General features: G+C 67.6%; 2 protein-coding genes across 5 annotated transcripts; one reads left to right on the plus strand and one right to left on the minus strand.

Annotated features, from left to right (window-relative positions):
- Positions 1-66: 66 nt before the first annotated feature.
- On the plus strand, positions 67-7,212 carry TOX4 (TOX high mobility group box family member 4). Of its 3 annotated transcripts, none has more exons than XM_074982264.1 (9): positions 67-262; positions 1,632-1,700; positions 2,966-3,208; positions 3,386-3,643; positions 4,111-4,404; positions 4,512-4,583; positions 4,937-5,641; positions 6,588-6,751; positions 6,972-7,212. In XM_074982264.1, exons 1-9 carry the CDS (start codon positions 257-259, stop codon positions 7,039-7,041), a joined length of 1,881 nt encoding a protein of 626 aa, XP_074838365.1. In that variant the 5' UTR covers positions 67-256; the 3' UTR covers positions 7,042-7,212. The 3 variants fall into 3 exon arrangements, with proteins under 3 accessions (XP_074838365.1, XP_074838366.1, XP_074838367.1); XM_074982265.1 differs by having other exon boundaries at positions 4,114-4,404; XM_074982266.1 differs by having other exon boundaries at positions 4,117-4,404.
- A 143-nt stretch (positions 7,213-7,355) lies between these two features.
- Positions 7,356-26,176, minus strand: METTL3 (methyltransferase 3, N6-adenosine-methyltransferase complex catalytic subunit). Of its 2 annotated transcripts, XM_074982267.1 has the most exons (11): positions 26,021-26,176; positions 24,857-25,044; positions 23,957-24,349; positions 23,081-23,256; positions 22,722-22,938; positions 19,432-19,619; positions 18,725-18,763; positions 7,974-8,082; positions 7,810-7,875; positions 7,618-7,730; positions 7,356-7,527 (listed from the first exon to the last, which is right to left on the minus strand). In XM_074982267.1, exons 1-11 carry the CDS (start codon positions 26,112-26,114, stop codon positions 7,416-7,418), a joined length of 1,695 nt encoding a protein of 564 aa, XP_074838368.1. In that variant the 5' UTR covers positions 26,115-26,176; the 3' UTR covers positions 7,356-7,415. The 2 variants fall into 2 exon arrangements, with proteins under 2 accessions (XP_074838368.1, XP_074838369.1); XM_074982268.1 differs by lacking the exon at positions 18,725-18,763.

Below are 26,176 nucleotides of genomic sequence, written 5' to 3' on the forward strand. Positions count from 1 at the left end.
CACTTCCGGTTACGCTCTGTTTCCTTCTCCCGCCAGGACTCGCTCTATGGTTCTACTTCCGGCGCCGCTCCAGGTCCCGCGTGGCTACGCTCGGTGGCTCTTGAGCCGCAGGGTCCAGCCGGGCGGGTGCTCTTCCGCTCGAGGCTCTCACCGGAAGTGACGACAGGCATACGGAGGTTCCGGTTCCGGGAAAGAGTTCACAGTGAACTGGGGGAGCCCGATCAAAGGCTCGCGGGCAGAAGCGGCTACAGGGACAATGGAGGTGAGCGGGGCTGTGGGGGAAAGCTGGTTGGGGGGGGGGGGGGAAGCTGGTTGGGGGGGGCTGGAGGGTGGGTACCTGATTCAGGGGCTGGAGAGTGGCGGGGGGGAAGCTGGTTGTGGGGATGGACGGTGGGTGGGGGGTGGAGAGTGGGTACCTGATTTGGGGGCTGGGGGGGGAAGCTGGTTGGTGGGGGCTGGAGGGTGGGTACCTGATTCAGGGGCTGGAGAGTGGCGGGGGGGGGGAAGCTGGTTGTGGGGATGGACGGTGGGTGGGGGGTGGAGAGTGGGTACCTGATTTGGGGGCTGGGGGGGGAAGCTGGTTGGTGGGGGCTGGAGGGTGGGTACCTGATTCAGGGGCTGGAGAGTGGCGGCGGGGAAGCTGGTTGTGGGGATGGACGGTGGGTGGGGGGTGGAGAGTGGGTACCTGATCTGGGGGCTGGGGGGGGAAGCTGGTTGGTGGGGGCTGGAGGGTGGGTACCTGATTCAGGGGCTGGAGAGTGGCGTGGGGGGGGGAAGCTGGTTGTGGGGATGGACGGTGGGTGGGGGGTGGAGAGTGGGTACCTGATTTGGGGGCTGGGGTGGGGGGAAGCTGGTTGTGGGGATGGGGTGTGGGTGGGGGACTGGACTGGGGGCTGGGTGAGGGTGGGATTTGTGCGAGTGTGGGGTTTGTTAAAATTCAGTTGAACCAGAACAGAAGCGTGAGGGTGGCCTTACTTCTGAACGTGGCTGGTTTGTTGTGGGCTCCTTAGCCACTTACTTTGAGCAGCCCCAAACTGCAAGGTACCTGCTTCACCCGTAAGGGGACATCCCAGTAAGGTCAGAACCAGTGGAACTGAACTGGTTTGGATTGAAAATCATTCAGATTAAATCTGTGGGACTTTTAATTGATTTTAAGGCCAGTGGGCACTATCTAATCCATCCTCTTTTATGTCACAGGCCAGAGCATTTCACTCATTTCCCACTAGCCAGAGCTCACTGTTTCCTACCATCCTCCAGTATCTCTCTCTGAGCTGTCTGAAGCCCTCAAGAGCTGGAGAGTCCACTTCTTCCTTCAGGCATTTGGCCTAATGATTGATTAATCTCCTTGTTAATGAATGGCACCTGGTTCAGCTTCTAGCCCTGGGTTTTGCTGCATGCAGGTGATGTCCATCTCTATTCCTGGCCCTGGGACTCCTTTGAAAGGCTGAGTCGCAGACCACAAGGGCAGGTATTTGCCCCTTGCTGCTGCCTGGAGCAGGTGCCAGGCACCCCCCGGCTGAGTTCCATTGCAAGGGCCAATGAGCTGGGGTTTGCGGAGAGGCTGAGGACACGGGTGGGAAGTCTGCTCTCTATCCATCACCAGTGCACATCTCTTCTTCTCTGTCCTGTAGTTCCCTGGAGGAAATGACAATTATCTGGCCATCACGGGGACAACCCATCCATTTCTTTCTGGAGCAGAGGTGAGAGGCCTTGTGTCTAGGGGTGGAAAATAGCTGATGGATTCGGCGTGGGAACTGAACAGAGCAGGGTTGGCTGATGGGTGGAAGCTGGGGCTGGTCAGTAGAGGGAGATAAGCTCACCTGGGACTGAGCAACCAGCAGAGATAGAGAGAGGAACCCAAGAAGGTTCTTTCAGCACCATTGCTTGAGAGGTCCATGACTCGGCCACTGTGGACTGTGTGCTTGTTAGTGTGACCCTGAGGCCAGCTGGGTCCCAGTAGACTGTTTACAAACTAAGCTGGGCTGGAAGAGGCTGCTGTCTGGCACTGTGGGCTTTGGGACTTGCTGGGCAGAGCCTGAGGAGTGAAGCGGGGGGACTGGAATCCAAAGGCTTTGCCACAGAGGTGTTGTGGCCACATAGGCTCTCTGAAGGAAGAGTGGGACCCCTGGGTATCTGGCCCATGGAAGGGGTCCATCTGACTCAGGCATGGTTTGAAAGAGGAGAGGGTAATATTTCTGATGGGCTGCCACTCCAAGCATTTGGTAAGTGGCAGCACTCTTCTGTGATATTAAAAGAGGAGGTGTGGAGTCTGAGGGAAGGGACTGGAGTGCAGGAGGTGGTGATGAGCGGCCTGGGAAAGGATTTTGGGTGAAGGAAGCTGTTGTGACTTGGGGCAGAGGTCTGGCCTGTACAGCTTGGGCTGTGACTTGAGCATGGAATTGGGATGCAGGGTCTAGGAATGGGAAATAAGTACAAGAGGAGGAGCAGAGCATTATGTGAGGCTGGCAGGAAGGAGAATCTGGAGTGGCAGAGGCAGGCTCTGACTGGAATACTTACCTGGGCAACTCCCACCCAGCAACCCCAGATGCTCAAAACTTTCTGTCTGCTCCATGTGGCACTCTGCTTCAGAAGCTGAGGGGAGCCAGGGCTTGGTGTCCTGCCCCATTCCCTAGCAAAGTTTCTCAGGTCTTATGGGCTGGAAATTGTAAACCAGCCAATGGGAGCTGAGAAGTTTTGCATGGGGGCGGGAGCAGCGTGCAAACCCTGTCTGTCTGTGCCAGTGTCTGGAGCAGGCAGCTGCATGGAGACAGAAACGACTTAAAGCAGCAGCTGGCTGCTCTGTGCCTGAGGTGGTCAGTGGGTGGCGTCTGGTGGTGTGAGAGGTTTAAAAGATGGGGCATAGCTTACATCCAGTGGATCGTGGTGCGGCTGCGGGGGCTGGCTGGGGTAGGGGGCAGCGCGGGGTCCCATGGCACCAACCCCCCCATCTTGCCCCTCTCTGCAGACGTTCCACACGCCCAGTCTGGGGGACGAGGAGTTTGAAATCCCACCCATCTCGCTGGACGCTGACCCCTCGCTGGCTGTCTCTGACGTGGTGGGGCACTTTGATGAGCTGGGAGACCCCGGCAGTACGCCTGATGCCGGCTTCTCCAATCAGTACGGCGTGCAGGCCCTCGACATGCCCGTGGGCATGGGCCACGGCCTCATGGAGCAGGGCAGTGGACTCCTGGCTGGGGGGCTGGCCATGGTGAGGGTCAGGGCTGGGCAGGGCTGAGGGTTTGTGCCAGGAGGGCCAGGCCTGGTGCCTGCCAGCCACCGCATGGGGGCCTACGCGGTGTGGGGGGAGGAGGCTTGTGCTGCTGGGAGCTGCGGGTGGGCAGTGGCTCTCAGTGCCAGCTCCCTAGTGTTGTGTTTGCACCCCCAGGACCTGGATCACTCCATGGGTACGCAGTACAGCGCCAACCCGCCTGTCACCATCGACGTGCCCATGAGCCCTGGGGCCCTGCTGGGGCACGGCCAGCTCACCACCATTGACCAATCCGAGCTGAGCTCCCAGCTGGGCCTGAGCCTGGGGGGCAGCTCCATCCTACCACCCCCTGCCCCCTCCCCTGAGGAGCACCCCTCCCCCACACCCTCCCCCACCAGCTCCCTGCAGGAGGAAGAGGCCGAGGAGTTCAGACGGGTGAGATGTTGCTGGTGCCTGCGTCTCCTCCCTACGGGTTCTGCCAGCTTCCTCTTTCCATGGCCCTATGGGCACCCAGGCCTTCCCCTGACATGGGGCCTCCTGGGACCTGTGCCTCCTCCCTATGGGCTTGGGGTCCCCCCGCCAGCTCTGCTGGCGGCCCCATCTCCTCCCCCAGCCCCACCGGCATCCTCTGCTCTCCAGTTGCACCCACCACTCTCCCCTCCTGGGCCCTGTCAGTAGTCCCATCCCTGCCCTCGCTCTGCACTGCACTCAGTACCTCCCCACAGTGGGCCCTGCCGGTGCCCTGGGTCCTTACCTGAGAGTCTGCCGGCTTCCCTTCACGCATTCAACCCCTGGTTTGCTCCTGGCCCACAGCCCTGGGCTCTGCCAGTGCCGCTGGCTCCTGCCCCTCTGGCCCCACCCTTGCGCTGCAGAAAGTGATGGTTGCCCACCTATGTCTCTAGCAGCAGCAGCAGCAGCAGCAGCAGGCGGCGGCGGCGGCGGCGGCGGCGGCAGTGGCAGTGCCGGCCCCGAAGGCTGCGCCAGTGGTGCTGGATGTAGGACGGAAGCAGAAACCCGCCAAGAAGCAGAAGAAGAAGAAGGACCCAAACGAGCCGCAGAAGCCCGTCTCGGCCTATGCCCTGTTCTTCCGCGATACGCAGGCTGCCATCAAGGGCCAGAACCCCAATGCCACCTTCGGGGAGGTCTCCAAGATCGTCGCCTCCATGTGGGACAGCCTGGGCGAGGAGCAGAAGCAGGTGGGGGCAGGCTGGAAGGAGGGGCAGAGCTGTGGGGATTGGCCTGGGAGACAGGCGGAGCCAGCCATTGCTGCTCACTCCCATCCTGCCTCACCTCGCCTTGCCAGGTTTACAAGCGGAAGACTGAGGCGGCAAAGAAGGAGTATCTGAAGGCACTGGAAGCCTATCGGGCCATCCAGGTAAGGGGCCAGACTCCCATCTCCCTGCTGGTACCAGCTTGTTCCTATTCCTCATGCGGTGTCTGGCAGCCCCTGTTGTAGGCCTGCCCTGGCAGCATAAAGGGCCAGCTGGCCTGGGGTCTGCTGTGTTGGTGCCAGCCAGCAGCTGGTTCATACCCTGCGGCTCTCGCGATGCACCTGCGGGAAAGAGGGTCACAGCAAACGCTCCGGCTCAAGGGCTTCTTCCCCACGGGACTCCTCTGTGGGTTGCACTTTTCCCCGTGGGGGACGAGGACGAGATGGCCCTGTGTGGTTCAGGGGCCCTTACCTGGTTTCTCAGCTCTTGGACTAATCTTCGCTCTCCCTCCATGCAGACGGCACCTGAGACGTCGGAGCTGGAGCTGACCCCTGCACCGCCCCCAGCTGCTGCCCAGCCAGCGACGGCTCCAACTCCTGTTGTGCCCTCACCAGCGCCCCCGCCGCCAGCCCCCTCGCCAGTGCTGGAATCCCCGCCGCCGGCCCCCCAGCCAGCACCCCTGCAGGGGGGGAATCTCTGCTCTCCACCGCCGTCGACGCAGCCCAGTTTCACCAAGATCATCATACCCAAGCAGATGCTGCCATCCTCGCTGGCTGTGTCGTCGCAGGGCGGTGTGGTCACCGTCATCCCTGTTACCTCCCGGGGGCTGCAACTGGGGACAGGTGCCACGCAGATTGTCACCCGTTCCGTGTTGCAGGCCGCAGCCGCAGCCGCTGCTGCCGCCTCCTCCATGCAGCTGCCCCGGCTCCAGCCCCCCCCGCTGCAGCAGATGCCCCCGCCCCAGCCCCCTGCCCAGCAGGTAGCCGTGCTGCAGCCTCCCCCGCCGCTGCAGGCCATGCAGCAGCCCCCGCTGCAGCAGAAAGTGCGGCTCCACCTGCAGCAGCAGCCGCCCCCTCTGCAGATCAAAATTCTGCCTCCGCCGGCCCTGCAGATCCAGCCTGTCACCCTGCAGCCTGAGGAAGCCAGTCCTGAGCGGCCCAGCCCCGAGCCCCAGGGCTCCCCTGAGCCTGTGGAGATGATCACAGCTGACGTGGTGCCCGAGGTGAGGGGACAGGGGGAGCTGCAGAAAGTGCTTGTCCTGTCCTTGTGCCTCACCTCAATGGTCCCGGGGGGCTCAGGGCCACGGCTCAGCCCAGCAGCGTGGTGGCCAATGGGCGTAGGAAGGGAATGGGCTGGGTACAGAGTGTGTTCCAGAGGGGTGACGTAGGGGGACAGGCTGGTTGCCAGGGGCCAGTGGGGGGGTGAAGGTGATGGGGACAGGCTGGGTGCCAGAGACCAGTTGTGGGGGGACGGGGGGGGGGACACGAAGGTGACGGGGACAGGCTGGGTGCCAGGGCCAGTGGCAAGGGGGCGAAGGTGACATGGGAGACAGGCTGGGTGCCGGGTGCCAGTGAGGTGGGATGAAGGTGACAAGGACAGGCTGGGTGCTGGGGGACAGTTGGGGGCGGGGGGGGGACAAAGGTGCCAGGGACAGGCTGGGATGCCGGGGCCAGTGGCAAGGGGGCGAAGGTGACATGGGAGACAGGCTGGGTGCTGGGTGCCAGTGAGGTGGGATGAAGGTGACAAGGACAGGCTGGGTGCTGGGGGACAGTTGGGGGCGGGGGGGGGACAAAGGTGCCAGGGACAGGCTGGGATGCCGGGGCCAGTGGCAAGGGGGCGAAGGTGACATGGGAGACAGGCTGGGTGCTGGGTGCCAGTGAGGTGGGATGAAGGTGACAAGGACAGGCTGGGTGCTGTGGGGGACGGGGGGGGGACGCGAAGGTGCCGGGGACAGGCTGGGTGCCGGGGCCAGTGGCAAGGGGGCGAAGGTGACATGGGAGACAGGCTGGGTGCCCCGGGGGGGGGGGGCAGTGGCAAGGGGGCGAGGGTGATGTGAGACAGGCTGGGTGCTGGAGGGGTAGGGATGAGGTGATCTGGGCAGGAGGCTGGGCCCTGTTTTTCCCCCCCCCCCCCCCCCCCCGGCCAGTGACTGTGACCCCCCCATGCAGGTGGAGTCGCCGACACAGATGGATGTGGAGCTGGTATCTGAGTCGCCCGTGGGGCTGTCGCCCCGGCCCCGCTGCGTGCGCTCCGGCTGCGACAACCCACCCGTGCCCAGCAGCGACTGGGACAACGAGTACTGCAGCAGCGAGTGTGTAGTCAAGCACTGCAGGTGAGGGCTGGGCCCCCCAGCCTCTGTCTCCCTCCCCTCGAAGAGTAGGGACGTGGCCACTGTCTGACACCCCCTCCCCCCACATCCCCCAGCCGCCATCTCCCTCCTGTTCATTGGGCAGGCACGTGGCACTGCCCCCCCCAGCGCCCCTCCATGCCTCCCTCCTGCTGTCAGATGGGCGTGGGTACCGTCACCCTGACACCGGCTGTCTCCTCTGCAGGGATGTGTTCCTGGCCTGGCTGGCTTCCCGCAGCGCCAACAGCAGCAGCAACGTGGTGTTTGTGAAGTGAGCAGCTGCCCTGGCTGTGAGGCCGCACCCGGACTTGGCCTGCGGGGCAGTGGGGGAGCCTGGTGCAGACACAGCGGGACAGAGATGGGGGCAGGTGCCAGCACAGCACAGCACAGCACAGACTTGTCTCCTTCCCAGGCCCATGGCTCTGATTAAAGAGGGTGGGGATGGAGCTGCGTGTGCTGCCTACTGGGGACAGGCCAGCTCCTGCCAGGGGCTGTCTGGCCACAGGTGCCTCCCCTGGTGGGAAACAGAAGGGGGCAGGGGGAGCATCTCCCCTGTGGCTCCGTCAGTCCCATGGAGTGAGCCCAGCACTGGAGTGTGCACTTTATTACAGAACAGCTCCCAGCCCAGCCGGGGGCTGCCCTGCTTCTCCTACATGTTCTTGGGCTTGGAGATGATCCCGTCAGGGTAGCGCTGCTTGAACTGGGCCACCACGTCGGGATCCAGCAGGTGGATGCCATCCAGCTGGTTGCCCAGGGTGATCCTGGCCAGGAGAGAGGGCAGGGTTAGGGGCGGCAGCAGGGGAGCACAGTGGGCAGGCAGGGGTCCTGTTACCTCGGCTGGGGCCACTCACCAGTTGGGCTGCACGTTGTGGGGACGGCCAAAGAGCTCGATCTTGCGGGTGCCGGGCGAGAGGCGCTCGATCATGCCGTAGATCTCGTCGGGCTTGTGGCTGGTGGACCGGACCTGCAGCAGGAGGCAGTTGTGGGAGGTGCAGGCCCTGGCTGCTCCCCGATGGAGGGGTGGGGAAAGGAGCTGAACTCACCTCTGCCACGATGACGTCACAGTCCAGGCCCCGGTTGAAGCCCTGCGGGTTCCCCTTGACCCCCACCTGCAAAGTGGGGAGAGAGGGGCTGAGCGAGGCCCTGCCGCAACCTCACTCAAGCACCTGGTCTCAGACCCTGCCCCCCACCAGGCAGTTCCCCCTACCAGACAGTGCTCCTTGCCGTGGTTCAGCCAATGGCCCGTCCGCCCTGTGCGGATGATGCGCTGCAGCTGGTTGGTCTTCACCCAGATGATCTCATCTACCCGCTCATACCTGGGGGAGGGCAGGGGCAGTGTCAAAGTGGGGAGGGTGGAGGGGCCAAAGACATGTGAGGGGACCACTTGGAGATGTGGTAAGTGATCAAGAGCAGCAACTTTTTATGGAAAGAGCGCAGGAGGGAGCTCAGGTTGGGGGATGACTGGCAGGGGGGGCACAAGACGCAGGAGGGAGCTCAGGTTGGGGGATGACTGGCGGGGGTGGGACGAGGCGCAGGAGGGAGCTCAGGTTGGGGGATGACTGGCAGGGGTGGGACGAGGCGCAGGAGGGAGCTCAGGTTGGGGGATGACTGGCGGGGGTGGGACGAGGCGCAGGAGGGAGCTCAGGTTGGGGGATGACTGGCGGGGGTGGGACGAGGCGCAGGAGGGAGCTCAGGTTGGGGGATGACTGGCCAGGGGGTGGGGGGTGGGGGGACAAGACGCAGGAGGGAGCTCAGGTTGGGGGATGACTGGCAGGGGGGGGACAAGACGCAGGAGGGAGCTCAGGTTGGGGGATGACTGGCGGGGGGGGGACGAGGCGCAGGAGGGAGCTCAGGTTGGGGGATGACTGGCCGGGGGGTGGGGGGACGAGGCGCAGGAGGGAGCTCAGGTTGGGGGATGACTGGCGGGGGGGGGACGAGGCGCAGGAGGGAGCTCAGGTTGGGGGATGACTGGCCGGGGGGTGGGGGGACGAGGCGCAGGAGGGAGCTCAGGTTGGGGGATGACTGGCGGGGGGGGGACGAGGCGCAGGAGGGAGCTCAGGTTGGGGGATGACTGGCGGGGGTGGGACGAGGCGCAGGAGGGAGCTCAGGTTGGGGGATGACTGGCGGGGGTGGGACGAGGCGCAGGAGGGAGCTCAGGTTGGGGGATGACTGGCGGGGGTGGGACGAGGCGCAGGAGGGAGCTCAGGTTGGGGGATGACTGGCGGGGGCGGGACGAGGCGCAGGAGGGAGCTCAGGTTGGGGGATGACTGGCCGGGGGGGGGGGGGGGGGGACAAGACGCAGGAGGGAGCTCAGGTTGGGGGATGACTGGCAGGGGGGGGACAAGACGCAGGAGGGAGCTCAGGTTGGGGGATGACTGGCCGGGGGGGGGGGGGGGGGGGACAAGACGCAGGAGGGAGCTCAGGTTGGGGGATGACTGGCCGGGGGGGACAAGACGCAGGAGGGAGCTCAGGTTGGGGGATGACTGGCTGGGGGGGGGGGGGGGGGCACAAGACGCAGGAGGGAGCTCAGGTTGGGGGATGACTGGCTGGGGGGGGGGGGGGGGGGCACAAGACGCAGGAGGGAGCTCAGGTTGGGGGATGACTGGCTGGGGGGGGGGGGGGCACAAGACGCAGGAGGGAGCTCAGGTTGGGGGATGACTGGCCGGGGCGGGGGGGGCACAAGACGCAGGAGGGAGCTCAGGTTGGGGGATGACTGGCCGGGGGGGGGGGCACAAGACGCAGGAGGGAGCTCAGGTTGGGGGATGACTGGCCGGGGGGTGGGGGGGACAAGACGCAGGAGGGAGCTCAGGTTGGGGGATGACTGGCTGGGGGGTGGGGGGGACAAGACGCAGGAGGGAGCTCAGGTTGGGGGATGACTGGCCGGGGGGGGGGGGGCACAAGACGCAGGAGGGAGCTCAGGTTGGGGGATGACTGGCCGGGGGGGGGACAAGACGCAGGAGGGAGCTCAGGTTGGGGGATGACTGGCCGGGGGGTGGGGGGGACAAGACGCAGGAGGGAGCTCAGGTTGGGGGATGACTGGCCGGGGGGGGGGGGGCACAAGACGCAGGAGGGAGCTCAGGTTGGGGGATGACTGGCCGGGGGGGGGGGGACAAGACGCAGGAGGGAGCTCAGGTTGGGGGATGACTGGCGGGGGGGGGACAAGACGCAGGAGGGAGCTCAGGTTGGGGGATGACTGGCAGGGGGGGGACGAGGGGCAGGAGGGAGCTCAGGTTGGGGGATGACTGGCCGGGGGGGGGACAAGACGCAGGAGGGAGCTCAGGTTGGGGGATGTGGTGCAGGAGGGAGCTCAGGTTGGGGGACGAGACCCGGGGAGGGGGGCACAAGACGCAGGAGGGAGCTCAGGTTGGGGGACGTGACCCGGGGAGGGGGGGACGAGGCGCAGGAGGGAGCTCAGGTTGGGGGATGACTGGCCGGGGGGGGGACAAGACGCAGGAGGGAGCTCAGGTTGGGGGATGACTGGCCGGGGCGGGGGGGACGAGGCGCAGGAGGGAGCTCAGGTTGGGGGATGACTGGCCGGGGGGTGGGGGGCACAAGACGCAGGAGGGAGCTCAGGTTGCGGGACGTGACCCGGGGAGGGAGGACGAGGCGCAGGAGGGAGCTCAGGTTGGGGGACGTGACCCGGGGAGGGGGGACGAGGCGCAGGAGGGAGCTCAGGTTGGGGGACGTGACCCGGGGAGGGGGGACGAGGCGCAGGAGGGAGCTCAGGTTGGGGGACGTGACCCGGGGAGGGGGGACGAGGCGCAGGAGGGAGCTCAGGTTGGGGGACGTGACCCGGGGAGTGGGGACGAGGCGCAGGAGGGAGCTCAGGTTGGGGGACGTGACCCGGGGAGGGGGGACGAGGCGCAGGAGGGAGCTCAGGTTGGGGGACGTGACCCGGGGAGTGGGGAACGAGGCGCAGGAGGGAGCTCAGGTTGGGGGACGTGACCCGGGGAGTGGGGAACGAGGCGCAGGAGGGAGCTCAGGTTGGGGGATGTGACCCGGGGAGTGGGGACGAGGCGCAGGAGGGAGCTCAGGTTGGGGGACGAGACCTGGGGAGGAGGACGAGGCGCAGGAGGCAGCTCAGGTTGGGGGACGAGACCTGGGGAGGAGGATGAGGCGCAGGAGGGAGCTCAGGTTGGGGGACGTGACCCGGGGAGGGGGGACGAGGCGCAGGAGGGAGCTCAGGTTGGGGGATGTGACCCGGGGAGGAGGACGAGGCGCAGGAGGGAGCTCAGGTTGGGGGATGTGACCCGGGGAGGGAGGACGAGGCGCAGGAGGGAGCTCAGGTTGGGGGACGTGACCCGGGGAGGGGGGACGAGGCGCAGGAGGGAGCTCAGGTTGGGGGATGTGACCCGGGGAGGAGGACGAGGCGCAGGAGGGAGCTCAGGTTGGGGGACGTGACCCGGGGAGGGGGGACGAGGCGCAGGAGGGAGCTCAGGTTGGGGGATGTGACCCGGGGAGGGGGGACGAGGCGCAGGAGGGAGCTCAGGTTGGGGGATGTGACCCGGGGAGGAGGACGAGGCGCAGGAGGGAGCTCAGGTTGGGGGACGTGACCCGGGGAGGGGGGACGAGGCGCAGGAGGGAGCTCAGGTTGGGGGACGTGACCCGGGGAGGGGGGACGAGGCGCAGGAGGGAGCTCAGGTTGGGGGATGTGACCCGGGGAGGAGGACGAGGCGCAGGAGGGAGCTCAGGTTGGGGGATGTGACCCGGGGAGGAGGATGAGGCGCAGGAGGGAGCTCAGGTTGGGGGACGTGACCCGGGGAGGGGGGACGAGGCGCAGGAGGGAGCTCAGGTTGGGGGACGTGACCCGGGGAGGAGGACGAGGCGCAGGAGGGAGCTCAGGTTGGGGGACGTGACCCGGGGAGGGGGGGACGAGGCGCAGGAGGGAGCTCAGGTTGGGGGATGTGACCCGGGGAGGAGGACGAGGCGCAGGAGGGAGCTCAGGTTGGGGGACGTGACCCGGGGAGGGGGGACGAGGCGCAGGAGGGAGCTCAGGTTGGGGGATGTGACCCGGGGAGGAGGACGAGGCGCAGGAGGGAGCTCAGGTTGGGGGATGTGACCTGGGGAGGAGGACGAGGCGCAGGAGGGAGCTCAGGTTGGGGGACGTGACCCGGGGAGGGGGGACGAGGCGCAGGAGGGAGCTCAGGTTGGGGGATGTGACCCGGGGAGGAGGACGAGGCGCAGGAGGGAGCTCAGGTTGGGGGACGTGACCCGGGGAGGGGGGACGAGGCGCAGGAGGGAGCTCAGGTTGGGGGATGTGACCCGGGGAGGGGGGACGAGGCGCAGGAGGGAGCTCAGGTTGCGGGACGAGACCCGGGGAGGGGGGACGAGGCGCAGGAGGGAGCTCAGGTTGCGGGACGAGACCCGGGGAGGGGGGACGAGGCGCAGGAGGGAGCTCAGGTTGGGGGATGTGACCCGGGGAGTGGGGACGAGGCGCAGGAGGGAGCTCAGGTTGGGGGACGAGACCCGGGGAGGGGGGACGAGGCGCAGGAGGGAGCTCAGGTTGGGGGATGTGGTGCAGGAGGGAGCTCAGGTTGGGGGACGTGACCCGGGGAGGGGGGGACGAGGCGCAGGAGGGAGCTCAGGTTGGGGGACGTGACCCGGGGAGGGGGGGACGAGGCGCAGGAGGGAGCTCAGGTTGGGGGACGTGACCCGGGGAGGGGGGGACGAGGCGCAGGAGGGAGCTCAGGTTGGGGGACGTGACCCGGGCAGGGGGGAACGAGGCGCAGGAGGGAGCTCAGGTTGGGGGATGTGGTGCAGGAAGGAGCTCAGGTAGGGGGACGTGACTGGGCATGGAGAGGCGCAGGAGGGAGCTCAGGTTGGGGGACGAGACCCGGGGAGGGGGGACGAGACGCAGGAGGGAGCTCAGGTTGGGGGATGTGGTGCAGGAGGGAGCTCAGGTTGGGGGATGTGACCTGGGGAGGAGGACGAGGTGCAGGAGGGAGCTCAGGTTGGGGGACGTGACCCGGGCAGGGGGGAACGAGGCGCAGGAGGGAGCTCAGGTTGGGGGATGTGGTGCAGGAAGGAGCTCAGGTTGGGGGATGTGGTGCAGGAGGGAGCTCAGGTTGGGGGATGTGACCCGGGGAGGGGGGGACGAGGCGCAGGAGGGAGCTCAGGTTGGGGGATGTGACCCGGGCAGGGGGGAACGAGGCGCAGGAGGGAGCTCAGGTTGGGGGATGTGGTGCAGGAAGGAGCTCAGGTTGGGGGATGTGGTGCAGGAGGGAGCTCAGGTTGGGGGATGTGACCTGGGGAGGAGGACGAGGCGCAGGAGGGAGCTCAGGTTGGGGGACGTGACCCAGGGAGTGGGGGACGAGGCGCAGGAGGGAGCTCAGGTTGGGGGATGTGACCCGGGCAGGGGGGAACGAGGCGCAGGAGGGAGCTCAGGTTGGGGGATGTGGTGCAGGAAGGAGCTCAGGTAGGGGGACGTGACTGGGCATGGAGAGGCGCAGGAGGTAGCTCAGGTTGGGGGACGTGACCCGGGGAGGGGGGACGAGGCGCAGGAGGGAGCTCAGGTTGGGGGACGTGACCCGGGGAGGGGGGACGAGGCGCAGGAGGGAGCTCAGGTTGGGGGATGACTGGCGGGGGTGGGACGAGGCGCAGGAGGGAGCTCAGGTTGGGGGATGACTGGCCAGGGGGTGGGGGGTGGGGGGACAAGACGCAGGAGGGAGCTCAGGTTGGGGGATGACTGGCAGGGGGGGGACAAGACGCAGGAGGGAGCTCAGGTTGGGGGATGACTGGCGGGGGGGGGACGAGGCGCAGGAGGGAGCTCAGGTTGGGGGATGACTGGCCGGGGGGTGGGGGGACGAGGCGCAGGAGGGAGCTCAGGTTGGGGGATGACTGGCCGGGGGGTGGGGGGACGAGGCGCAGGAGGGAGCTCAGGTTGGGGGATGACTGGCGGGGGGGGGACGAGGCGCAGGAGGGAGCTCAGGTTGGGGGATGACTGGCCGGGGGGTGGGGGGACGAGGCGCAGGAGGGAGCTCAGGTTGGGGGATGACTGGCGGGGGGGGGGACGAGGCGCAGGAGGGAGCTCAGGTTGGGGGATGACTGGCGGGGGTGGGACGAGGCGCAGGAGGGAGCTCAGGTTGGGGGATGACTGGCGGGGGTGGGACGAGGCGCAGGAGGGAGCTCAGGTTGGGGGATGACTGGCGGGGGTGGGACGAGGCGCAGGAGGGAGCTCAGGTTGGGGGATGACTGGCGGGGGCGGGACGAGGCGCAGGAGGGAGCTCAGGTTGGGGGATGACTGGCCGGGGGGGGGGGGGGGGGACAAGACGCAGGAGGGAGCTCAGGTTGGGGGATGACTGGCCGGGGGGGGGGGGGGGGGACACAAGACGCAGGAGGGAGCTCAGGTTGGGGGATGACTGGCCGGGGGGGACAAGACGCAGGAGGGAGCTCAGGTTGGGGGATGACTGGCTGGGGGGGGGGGGGGGGCACAAGACGCAGGAGGGAGCTCAGGTTGGGGGATGACTGGCCGGGGGGGGGGGCACAAGACGCAGGAGGGAGCTCAGGTTGGGGGATGACTGGCCGGGGGGGGGGGCACAAGACGCAGGAGGGAGCTCAGGTTGGGGGATGACTGGCCGGGGGGTGGGGGGGACAAGAGGCAGGAGGGAGCTCAGGTTGGGGGATGACTGGCTGGGGGGTGGGGGGGACAAGACGCAGGAGGGAGCTCAGGTTGGGGGATGACTGGCCGGGGGGGGGGGGGGCACAAGACGCAGGAGGGAGCTCAGGTTGGGGGATGACTGGCCGGGGGGGGGACAAGACGCAGGAGGGAGCTCAGGTTGGGGGATGACTGGCCGGGGGGTGGGGGGGACAAGACGCAGGAGGGAGCTCAGGTTGGGGGATGACTGGCCGGGGGGGGGGGGGCACAAGACGCAGGAGGGAGCTCAGGTTGGGGGATGACTGGCCGGGGGGGGGGGGGGGGACAAGACGCAGGAGGGAGCTCAGGTTGGGGGATGACTGGCGGGGGGGGGACAAGACGCAGGAGGGAGCTCAGGTTGGGGGATGACTGGCAGGGGGGGGACGAGGCGCAGGAGGGAGCTCAGGTTGGGGGATGACTGGCCGGGGGGGGGACAAGACGCAGGAGGGAGCTCAGGTTGGGGGATGTGGTGCAGGAGGGAGCTCAGGTTGGGGGACGAGACCCGGGGAGGGGGGCACAAGACGCAGGAGGGAGCTCAGGTTGGGGGACGTGACCCGGGGAGGGGGGGACGAGGCGCAGGAGGGAGCTCAGGTTGGGGGATGACTGGCCGGGGGGGGGACAAGACGCAGGAGGGAGCTCAGGTTGGGGGATGACTGGCCGGGGCGGGGGGGACGAGGCGCAGGAGGGAGCTCAGGTTGGGGGATGACTGGCCGGGGGGTGGGGGGCACAAGACGCAGGAGGGAGCTCAGGTTGCGGGACGTGACCCGGGGAGGGAGGACGAGGCGCAGGAGGGAGCTCAGGTTGGGGGACGTGACCCGGGGAGGGGGGACGAGGCGCAGGAGGGAGCTCAGGTTGGGGGACGTGACCCGGGGAGGGGGGACGAGGCGCAGGAGGGAGCTCAGGTTGGGGGACGTGACCCGGGGAGGGGGGACGAGGCGCAGGAGGGAGCTCAGGTTGGGGGACGTGACCCGGGGAGGGGGGACGAGGCGCAGGAGGGAGCTCAGGTTGGGGGACGAGACCTGGGGAGGAGGACGAGGCGCAGGAGGCAGCTCAGGTTGGGGGACGAGACCTGGGGAGGAGGACGAGGCGCAGGAGGGAGCTCAGGTTGGGGGACGTGACCCGGGGAGTGGGGACGAGGCGCAGGAGGGAGCTCAGGTTGGGGGATGTGACCCGGGGAGGGAGGACGAGGCGCAGGAGGGAGCTCAGGTTGGGGGACGTGACCCGGGGAGGGGGGACGAGGCGCAGGAGGGAGCTCAGGTTGGGGGATGTGACCCGGGGAGGAGGACGAGGCGCAGGAGGGAGCTCAGGTTGGGGGACGTGACCCGGGGAGGGGGGACGAGGCGCAGGAGGGAGCTCAGGTTGGGGGATGTGACCCGGGGAGGGGGGACGAGGCGCAGGAGGGAGCTCAGGTTGGGGGATGTGACCCGGGGAGGAGGACGAGGCGCAGGAGGGAGCTCAGGTTGGGGGACGTGACCCGGGGAGGGGGGACGAGGCGCAGGAGGGAGCTCAGGTTGGGGGACGTGACCCGGGGAGGGGGGACGAGGCGCAGGAGGGAGCTCAGGTTGGGGGATGTGACCCGGGGAGGAGGACGAGGCGCAGGAGGGAGCTCAGGTTGGGGGATGTGACCTGGGGAGGAGGACGAGGCGCAGGAGGGAGCTCAGGTTGGGGGACGTGACCCGGGGAGGGGGGACGAGGCGCAGGAGGGAGCTCAGGTTGGGGGATGTGACCCGGGGAGGAGGACGAGGCGCAGGAGGGAGCTCAGGTTGGGGGACGTGACCCGGGGAGGGGGGACGAGGCGCAGGAGGGAGCTCAGGTTGGGGGATGTGACCCGGGGAGGGGGGACGAGGCGCAGGAGGGAGCTCAGGTTGCGGGACGAGACCCGGGGAGGGGGGACGAGGCGCAGGAGGGAGCTCAGGTTGCGGGACGAGACCCGGGGAGGGGGGACGAGGCGCAGGAGGGAGCTCAGGTTGGGGGATGTGACCCGGGGAGTGGGGACGAGGCGCAGGAGGGAGCTCAGGTTGGGGGACGAGACCCGGGGAGGGGGGACGAGGCGCAGGAGGGAGCTCAGGTTGGGGGATGTGGTGCAGGAGGGAGCTCAGGTTGGGGGACGTGACCCGGGGAGGGGGGGACGAGGCGCAGGAGGGAGCTCAGGTTGGGGGACGTGACCCGGGGAGGGGGGGACGAGGCGCAGGAGGGAGCTCAGGTTGGGGGACGTGACCCGGGGAGGGGGGGACGAGGCGCAGGAGGGAGCTCAGGTTGGGGGACGTGACCCGGGCAGGGGGGAACGAGGCGCAGGAGGGAGCTCAGGTTGGGGGATGTGGTGCAGGAAGGAGCTCAGGTAGGGGGACGTGACTGGGCATGGAGAGGCGCAGGAGGGAGCTCAGGTTGGGGGACGAGACCCGGGGAGGGGGGACGAGACGCAGGAGGGAGCTCAGGTTGGGGGATGTGGTGCAGGAGGGAGCTCAGGTTGGGGGATGTGACCTGGGGAGGAGGACGAGGTGCAGGAGGGAGCTCAGGTTGGGGGACGTGACCCGGGGAGGGGGGGACGAGGCGCAGGAGGGAGCTCAGGTTGGGGGACGTGACCCGGGCAGGGGGGAACGAGGCGCAGGAGGGAGCTCAGGTTGGGGGATGTGGTGCAGGAAGGAGCTCAGGTTGGGGGATGTGGTGCAGGAGGGAGCTCAGGTTGGGGGATGTGACCTGGGGAGGAGGACGAGGCGCAGGAGGGAGCTCAGGTTGGGGGACGTGACCCAGGGAGTGGGGGACGAGGCGCAGGAGGGAGCTCAGGTTGGGGGATGTGACCCGGGCAGGGGGGAACGAGGCGCAGGAGGGAGCTCAGGTTGGGGGATGTGGTGCAGGAAGGAGCTCAGGTAGGGGGACGTGACTGGGCATGGAGAGGCGCAGGAGGTAGCTCAGGTTGGGGGACGTGACCCGGGGAGGGGGGACGAGGCGCAGGAGGGAGCTCAGGTTGGGGGACGAGACCCGGGGAGGGGGAGACGAGGCGCAGGAGGGAGCTCAGGTTGGGGGATGTGACCTGGGGAGGAGGACGAGGCGCAGGAGGGAGCTCAGGTTGGGGGACGTGACCCGGGGAGGGGGGGACGAGGCGCAGGAGGGAGCTCAGGTTGGGGGATGTGACCCGGGCAGGGGGGAACGAGGCGCAGGAGGCAGCTCAGGTTGGGGGATGTGGTGCAGGAAGGAGCTCAGGTAGGGGGACGTGACTGGGCATGGAGAGGCGCAGGAGGGAGCTCAGGTTGGGGGACGTGACCCGGGGAGGGGGGACGAGGCGCAGGAGGGAGCTCAGGTTGGGGGACGTGACCCGGGGAGGGGGGACGAGGCGCAGGAGGGAGCTCAGGTTGGGGGACATGACCCGGGGAGGGGGGACGAGACGCAGGAGGGAGCTCAGGTTGGGGGATGTGGTGCAGGAAGGAGCTCAGGTTGGGGGATGTGGTGCAGGAGGGAGCTCAGGTTGGGGGATGTGACCTGGGGAGGAGGACGAGGCGCAGGAGGGAGCTCAGGTTGGGGGATGTGACCCGGGCAGGGGGGAACGAGGCGCAGGAGGGAGCTCAGGTTGGGGGATGTGGTGCAGGAAGGAGCTCAGGTAGGGGGACGTGACTGGGCATGGAGAGGCGCAGGAGGGAGCTCAGGTTGGGGACGTGACCCGGGGAGGGGGGACGAGGCGCAGGAGGGAGCTCAGGTTGGGGGATGTGGTGCAGGAAGGAGCTCAGGTAGGGGGACGTGACTGGGCATGGAGAGGCGCAGGAGGGAGCTCAGGTTGGGGGACGTGACCCAGGGAGTGGGGGACGAGGCGCAGGAGGGAGCTCAGGTTGGGGGATGTGACCCGGGCAGGGGGGAACGAGGCGCAGGAGGGAGCTCAGGTTGGGGGATGTGGTGCAGGAAGGAGCTCAGGTAGGGGGACGTGACTGGGCATGGAGAGGCGCAGGAGGGAGCTCAGGTTGGGGGACGAGACCCGGGGAGGGGGGACGAGGCGCAGGAGGGAGCTCAGGTTGGGGACGTGACTGGGCACGGCGAGGTGCAGGAATGGAGGGGTGCCAGAGCAGGGTCCTGTGATTCGGGGCTTAACTAGGCCACTCCCAGCCAGCTGCTCAGTGGGACCCCCTGCCAGACTCCCCGCCTGCCCGCCCACCACAGACCGCTCACGGCCTCTCTGCACCCCCTGCTAAAGAGGGGCGAGACTGACTTTGCACCCCCCCCCCTCACCCTGATCCTAGCAGTTCCCATGGGCCAGCTCCTGGCCATATCTGGCTGGCCCCTGCGCTCAGGCTGGGGCAGCATTAGGGAAGGCTTAGGGTCAGGACGCAGACACTCACCCCCACAGATTGAGGCACTCTCGGCCCAGCTCCATGGCGCTATGGGGAGAGCAGGAGGGCAGGTCAGATGCTGAACTGCCCCAGAGCTGTAGCCGCCCCATGGCCAGGCTGCACAGGGGCTGTGCGCGGTATTTGTCCTGTCTCCCCCTCAGCCAACGGGCCAGGTCCATCCCCCTGCTTGCTGAGCAACGGAGACCCCACCAGACGGCCCATCCCCATATCCTCTGGTCACCACCCCAGGGCAGCCAAGGGCTCAGATCTGCCCCCGCACCCTGGCTGTTCCCAGAGTCTCCCAGCCCCTCTGAACTCCAAAGGCAACCCCCCCACTCCCCCATAGGGGCTGCAGAGCCAGCAGCCCACCCCCTGCCCCCGTACCAGCCGGTGACCCAGAGCCCCCGCCCCCCCCAGGGGCTGCAGAGCCAGCAGCCCACCCGCTGCCTCCGTACTGGCCGGTGACCCAGAGCCCCCCCCCAGGGGCTGCAGAGCCAGCAGCCCACCCCCTGCCCCCGCACCGGCCGGTGACCCAGAGCCCCCCCCCAGGGGCTGCAGAGCCAGCAGCCCACCCCCTGCCCCCGCACCGGCCGGTGACCCAGAGCCCCCCCAGGGGCTGCAGAGCCAGCAGCCCACCCCCTGCCCCCGCACCGGCCGGTGACCCAGAGCCCCCCCCAGGGGCTGCAGAGCCAGCAGCCCACCCGCTGCCCCCGTACCGGCCCGTGACCCAGAGGAAGAGGAATCCTTCGTCCTGCAGCACGGGGATGTTGAGGCGCCGCATCTCGTCATCCGTCAGGGTGCCGTAGGGCAGCTCCATGTGGATGTCCCAGGGCGGGTCAGCCATAACCACCGCGAACTTCCCCAGGATGCTGACATCCAGGTAGCGGATGTCGCAGCAGATCCACTGTGTGGTTGGGGGCAGGGGGTGCGTTTCAGAGAGTGGGACGATCCCCCTCCTGTGTCCCCAGGACAACCTCAGCTGGCTGACAGGGCAGGTGGGAGGGAGTGGGGGAGTCAGACCCCCTATTCTCCAGTGCTATCTCCAGATGACCTCCTCCCGCACCCCACCCACAGGGCTCTCGGTCAGCTCCCACCGAGCCCCCATTGCCAACCTCCGCCTGAAGCGCTACAGCCCTCAGCCCCTGCCAGCCCCCCAGCGCTACGGCCCTCTGAGCCCCGGCCAGCCCCCCACGCCCACCTCTGCCCCCAGCCCTACAGCCCTCAGCCCCTGCCAGCCCCCCATGCCCACCTCTGCCTGCAGCGCTACAGCCCTCAGCCCCTGCCAGGCCCCCACGCTCACCTCTGCCCCCAGCGCAACAGCCCTCAGCCCCTGCCAGCCCCCCACGCCCACCTCTGCCTACAGCCCTCTGAACCCCTGCCAGCCCCCCACGCCCACCTCTGCCCCCAGCCCTACAGCCCTCTGAGCCCCTGCCAGCCCCCCACGCCCACCTCTGCCCCCAGCCCCACAGCCCTCAGCCCCCCACGCCCACCTCTGCCTACAGCGCTACAGTCCTCTGAGCCCCTGCCAGCCCCCCACGCCCACCTCTGCCCCCAGCGCTACAGCCCTCAGCCCCTGCCAGCCCCCCACGCCCACCTCTGCCTGCAGCGCTACAGCCCTCAGCCCCTGCCAGCCCCCCACGCTCACCTCTGCCCCCAGCGCAACAGCCCTCAGCCCCTGCCAGCCCCCCACGCCCATCTCTGCCCCCAGCACTACAGCCCCCCATGCCCACCTCTGCCCCCAGCGCTACAGCCCTCTGAGCCCCTGCCAGCCCCCCACGCCCACCTCCGCCTGCAGCGCAACAGCCCTCAGCCCCTGCCAGCCCCCCACGCTCACCTCTGCCTGCAGCACTACAGCCCTCAGCCCCGGCCAGCCCCCCACGCCCATCTCTGCCCCCAACGCTATAGCCCTCAGCCCCTGCCAGCCCCCCACGCTCACCTCTGCCCCCAGCGCAACAGCCCTCAGCCCCTGCCAGCCCCCCACGCCCATCTCTGCCCCCAGCACTACAGCCCCCCATGCCCACCTCTGCCCCCAGCGCTACAGCCCTCTGAGCCCCTGCCAGCCCCCCACGCCCACCTCCGCCTGCAGCGCAACAGCCCTCAGCCCCTGCCAGCCCCCCACGCTCACCTCTGCCTGCAGCACTACAGCCCTCAGCCCCGGCCAGCCCCCCACGCCCATCTCTGCCCCCAACGCTATAGCCCTCAGCCCCTGCCAGCCCCCCACGCTCACCTCTGCCCCCAGCGCAACAGCCCTCAGCCCCTGCCAGCCCCCCACGCCCATCTCTGCCCCCAGCACTACAGCCCCCCATGCCCACCTCTGCCCCCAGCGCTACAGCCCTCTGAGCCCCTGCCAGCCCCCCACGCCCACCTCCGCCTGCAGCGCTACAGCCCTCAGCCCCTGCCAGCCCCCCACGCCCACCTCCGCCTGCAGCGCTACAGCCCTCAGCCCCTGCCAGCCCCCCACGCCCACCTCTGCCCCCAGCGCTACAGCCCTCAGCCCCTGCCAGCCCCCCACGCCCACCTCTGCCCCCAGCGCTACAGCCCTCTGAGCCCCTGCCAGCCCCCCACGCCCACCTCCGCCTGCAGCGCTACAGCCCTCAGCCCCTGCCAGCCCCCCATGCCCACCTCTGCCCCCAGCGCTACAGCCCTCAGCCCCTGCCAGCCCCCCACGCCCACCTCCGCCTGCAGCGCTACAGCCCTCAGCCCCTGCCAGCCCCCCACGCCCACCTCTGCCTACAGCGCTACAGTCCTCTGAGCCCCTGCCAGCCCCCCACGCCCACCTCTGCCCCCAGCGCTACAGCCCTCAGCCCCTGCCAGCCCCCCACGCCCACCTCCGCCTGCAGCGCTACAGCCCTCAGCCCCTGCCAGCCCCCCACGCCCACCTCTGCCTGCAGCGCTACAGCCCTCAGCCCCTGCCAGCCCCCCATGCTCACCTCTGCCCCCAGCGCAACAGCCCTCAGCCCCTGCCAGCCCCCCACGCCCATCTCTGCCCCCAGCACTACAGCCCCCCATGCCCACCTCTGCCCCCAGCGCTACAGCCCTCTGAGCCCCTGCCAGCCCCCCACGCCCACCTCCGCCTGCAGCGCTACAGCCCTCAGCCCCTGCCAGCCCCCCATGCCCACCTCTGCCTGCAGCGCTACAGCCCTCAGCCCCTGCCAGCCCCCCACGCTCACCTCTGCCCCCAGCGCAACAGCCCTCAGCCCCTGCCAGCCCCCCACGCCCATCTCTGCCCCCAGCGCTACAGCCCCCCATTGCCAACCTCCGCCTGAAGCACTACAGCCCTCAGCCCCTGCCAGCCCCCCATGCCCACCTCTGCCTGCAGCGCTACAGCCCTCAGCCCCTGCCAGCCCCCCACGCTCACCTCTGCCCCCAGCGCTACAGCCCTCAGCCCCTGCCAGCCCCCCACGCCCATCTCTGCCCCCAGCACTACAGCCCCCCATGCCCACCTCCGCCTGCAGCGCTACAGCCCTCAGCCCCTGCCAGCCCCCCATGCCCACCTCCGCCTGCAGCGCTACAGCCCTCAGCCCCTGCCAGCCCCCCACGCCCACCTCCGCCTGCAGCGCTACAGCCCTCAGCCCCTGCCAGCCCCCCATGCCCACCTCTGCCTGCAGCGCTACAGCCCTCAGCCCCTGCCAGCCCCCCACGCTCACCTCTGCCCCCAGCGCAACAGCCCTCAGCCCCTGCCAGCCCCCCACGCCCATCTCTGCCCCCAACGCTACAACCCTCTGAGCCCCTGCCAGCCCCCCAAACCCACCTCATCTCACAGCTCCACAGCCTTCTCAGCCTGTGCCAGCACTCCCAACCCATCTCTGCCCACGGTGCCCCAGCCAACACCCAAGCCAAGAAACTTGCCCTGAGAGCTCCACGCCATAACCTTGTGCAGCACCATCCCACCCATCCTTCCCCCCTTCCACCCAGTGGCTGCCAACACAGACACCGCTGCACAGCCTTGCCCAGGGCCCCCTTCCTGTCCAGCCCCCCCATGCTTCCCCAGCACCCCTGCTCGTACCTGTGGGGGGAAGAGGCGGTCGATGCTGGGGTCCCCACCCACCGCCTGGGGCAGCGCCAGCTCCTGCCCAGTGCTGTGCTCGTGGCCCCCAGGGGCTGCCAGGTCGGTACAGGCGTCAATCTCGTAGTGCACGTACTTGCAGGTGTCCATGTGGAAGCAGGTGTTGAGGAAGGAGCAGTCGCCCAGGGACTCGTCTGTGTGCTTGTTAATGATGCGCCTGGCGGGGAACAGGTGTGGGCAAGGCCTGACACACATCTCCACCCTGCCCTTCACCCCAATGCGCCTCCCCTTCCCAAGGCCAGGGAGAAAGCCCAGGACTCCTGGCACCAGCCCTGCCCCCGAACTGGCTACACTCCCACCTGAAGTGCAGCTTGCGGCAGGGCCGCTCGGCATCAGTGGCTTTCATGCACTCCTCCTTGGTGCCGTAGTCACAGAACTCCTGCACCTGGGCTCGGCCACGTGAGCGGAACTTCTCCACAATCGACTGCTCCTTGGCTGTGGTGGTGTTCAGCAGCTCCAGGATCTCCTGGCTTACCTGGAGGGTTGGTGCAGGGAGAAGGACCCAGGAGTCTAAGGATCCCTTCTCCCATCCTACTCCTCTTCCAGGGCTGGGGATAGATCCCAAAAGTGCTGGCACCTCCCTGCCACCCCCGGGTAATTACTGCGGTGCAGCAAGCCTACCCTGATTGCAGGAGAGAGAGGTTCATAGAGGGTCACAGTAACTCCTAACAATGCACACCGCCCAAAGGTGACAAAGTGCGAAGATGGAACAGGCGGTAATGGTTCCCCCTGGCCCCCAACAGAGCCAGGAATGAATCCCAGGTATCGGCTCCCAGTCCCCATGTTCTACCTCACTAGTTCCCACTCCCGACCCAGAACCAGAGAGAGAATCCCTCCCAACCCCTCTTACTCTAACAGCTAAACTCCTCCCAGAGCCAGGACTAGAACACAGGAGTCCTGGCTTCAGCCCCGCCCGCTCTAACCACCAGCCCCCACTGCCCTCCCAGAGCCAGGGAGAACCCAGGAGTCCTGGCTCCCAGCCCCTTCTCTAACCACCAGAGAACCCAGGAGTCCTGGCTCCCAGCTCCCTGTTCTAACCACCAGACTCCACTGCCCCCAGAGAAGTACATGGAGAACCCAGGAGTCCTGGCTCTCAACCCCACTAGGCCTCACAGCCCCACCTGACCCAGGGCACGATCCCAGCGCTGAGCCCCCAACCCATGGTGAGATGAGACCTTTTTACTCTGCTGCTCCTTGGTGGACTGCTGGCTCAGCAGACTCTCGATCTCCAGGTCCAGGTCTGACGCCTGCTTCCGAGACTTCTTGGCTGGCTCCTTGGCTGGCTCGGAGGTAGCCAAGGTGAAGGTGCCAGCGGGAGAAGGGACAGCACCCCCAGCATCCTGCTCCGCCCAGCGCTTCTGACCCCCAGTGCTGCCTGGCTCGGGGGGGCCCTTGCGCTCTGCTACAGCACCCATCATGGCTGAGAGCTTGGAGTGGTCGGCATAGGTGACCAGTGTGGGCTGCTCTTCATCATCCTGCAGGAGACCCCGGCGCACCTCAATCAGCTCCTGTGCCGCAAACTTCTGAAGCAGGCTCTCCACGCTGCACTGGGTGACGGGGGCCTGCGGCTGTGGGACAGACAGGGTCACAGGACATGGCAAGTGTGGAGAGGGAGGGGACCACCCAGCATTCCCTGCAAGCCAAGCGCCTGGGCAGCCACGCAGGAGAGAGTCAATTGCCACCTGCCTGTTTAGCAGTGTGCCCACAGCACAGCATGTGCTTCTATAGATGATGCACTTCTGTCGCCGTGCACAGAATAAATTTACTCTGCAGATGGATGAAAAGACATCGGGGTTACCACAGAGCCTGGCCAGGCAGAGGGATGGGTCAGCAGGTTGCCCTCACCAGGGGAGCGACAGGGGGCAGCACTGTGAGGCAAGACAGTGAGACTAGATGGGGTGCACATGAATAGCTCAGCTGAACTGGGGAAGCAAGAGAGGGAACAGCACAGGAGACAGAGGCGACACTGCTGTGGGAAGGCACGTATGTCTGCACATGGATGGCTCCGTCGCACGCGCAGGGAGTGAGGCTGGCCCCCACATCTGGCAGCTCAGGGGGTGGGGTCACTCTCTCACCGTGGAGATGGCCAGGCAGATGGAGAGGGCATCGGTGGGCAGGGCCAGCCCCAGGTCCGAGAGGTGCTGCAGCAGCTTCTTCTCCAGCTCAGGGTCTGTCGCCAGCTGTGTGGCTGCAGCACTGGGCGTAGGAGCTGCAGGCACTGGGCTGTCACTGCGGAAGGGTGACAGCTCTGGGTTCCTTAGGTCTGGTGAGAGAGACAAGATGAGGCTGGGGGGTATCTGGCTGCACCTCCTGCCCCAGCACCAAATGTTCCCATCCTGACTGCCACAGTCACCTTCTGCCACAAGCTCCAGCCAGTCCACCTGGCCTTTCCCTCGCACACTGGGGGTAAAGCTGGTAGGGATGGGTGTCTCTGCTGTGGCAGGTGTCTGCTACGGCGGGTGTCACTACTCCCCAGCGCCCTGCCTCTGGGACTCTCTTGCCTCCACTGTGTCCCACCTCCAATGTCTCAGGCACTCCTTGCCCTCTGCGTACCCAGTGCCTTGAGATCCCAGAATCTACTAGGCCCCCCGGACCAAACATGCCCTGTAACCCCTGACCTCCCTTCTGTCCCGGCAGCGGCCAAAGGCAGGTTCTGTCCCGTGGCTCCTAATTCTCCAGCCCAGCATCCCTGTTAGCTCTGCCCTTTGTTCCCAACACGGCCCTCTGCACGCCCCGGCCCATGACCCCAACCCCAAACCCTTGGTCTCCTCTGGACCACAAGGGACTTCGCACCCCCACTCAGGCCAGCTGCCCTTTAACCCTGTGAGCCACCCACCCCAGCAAATCCCACTGGAGTCACTGCTGCTGCTTGTGCCCTGGGACCCCGAACCACATGGGACCTCAGTGCCCGTCACCCCCTTGGGCCACTGAGCCCTTCACGTCCATGCCCTATGACCCCCAACCCCTGCACCCCACATGCCCTTTGACCCCTAACGCCCAAGTCATGAACCTCAGTGCTCCACGCCCCTTTGACCTCTGCCATTGACCCCTTTGTCCCCCCATCACACGCCCCATGTGCCCCTTGCCCCTGCACCCCACATGACTTTTGACCCCTGCAGCCCACATGCTTCACGATTGTTGACACCTTTGCCCTTTGACCCTTCATCTTCCCGGAACCTGCTGGCGTCACTCCTGCCCTTTGACCCTCCCGCTCCCCTCTGACTCGCGCCCCCCCTCACCCAGCGGATCCTGCTTCCGCCGCCGCTGCAGCCGCTCCCGCAGTGAGTCCAGCTGCTTCTTGTGGGCCTGGATCGAGCTCCATGTGTCCGACATGATGCGGTGCGGTGCGGCCCGGCCCCACGCAGGCCGTCTCAGCACGGGCCGATGCTGCTCAG

This window comes from Carettochelys insculpta, chromosome 32 (genome assembly GCF_033958435.1).
Source record: "Carettochelys insculpta isolate YL-2023 chromosome 32, ASM3395843v1, whole genome shotgun sequence".
NCBI classification, from domain to species: Eukaryota; Metazoa; Chordata; order Testudines; family Carettochelyidae; genus Carettochelys; species Carettochelys insculpta.

Bases quoted from the DNA above. Each gene is read 5' to 3' on its own strand.
- TOX4 (XM_074982264.1), top strand. The intron at 1,701-2,965 runs GTGAGAGGCCTT...CCCTCTCTGCAG, and splicing joins CATTTCTTTCTGGAGCAGAG to ACGTTCCACACGCCCAGTCT. The intron at 3,644-4,110 runs GTGAGATGTTGC...CTATGTCTCTAG, and splicing joins AGGCCGAGGAGTTCAGACGG to CAGCAGCAGCAGCAGCAGCA.
- METTL3 (XM_074982267.1), bottom strand. From the start codon at position 26,114: ATGTCGGACACATGGAGCTCGATCCAGGCCCACAAGAAGCAGCTGGAC. The intron at 18,764-19,431 runs GTACGGGGGCAG...CTCTCCCCATAG, and splicing joins TTCCTCTGGGTCACGGGCCG to CGCCATGGAGCTGGGCCGAG. The intron at 8,083-18,724 runs GTGAGTGTCTGC...GCCCTCCCCCAG, and splicing joins GAGTGCCTCAATCTGTGGGG to GTATGAGCGGGTAGATGAGA.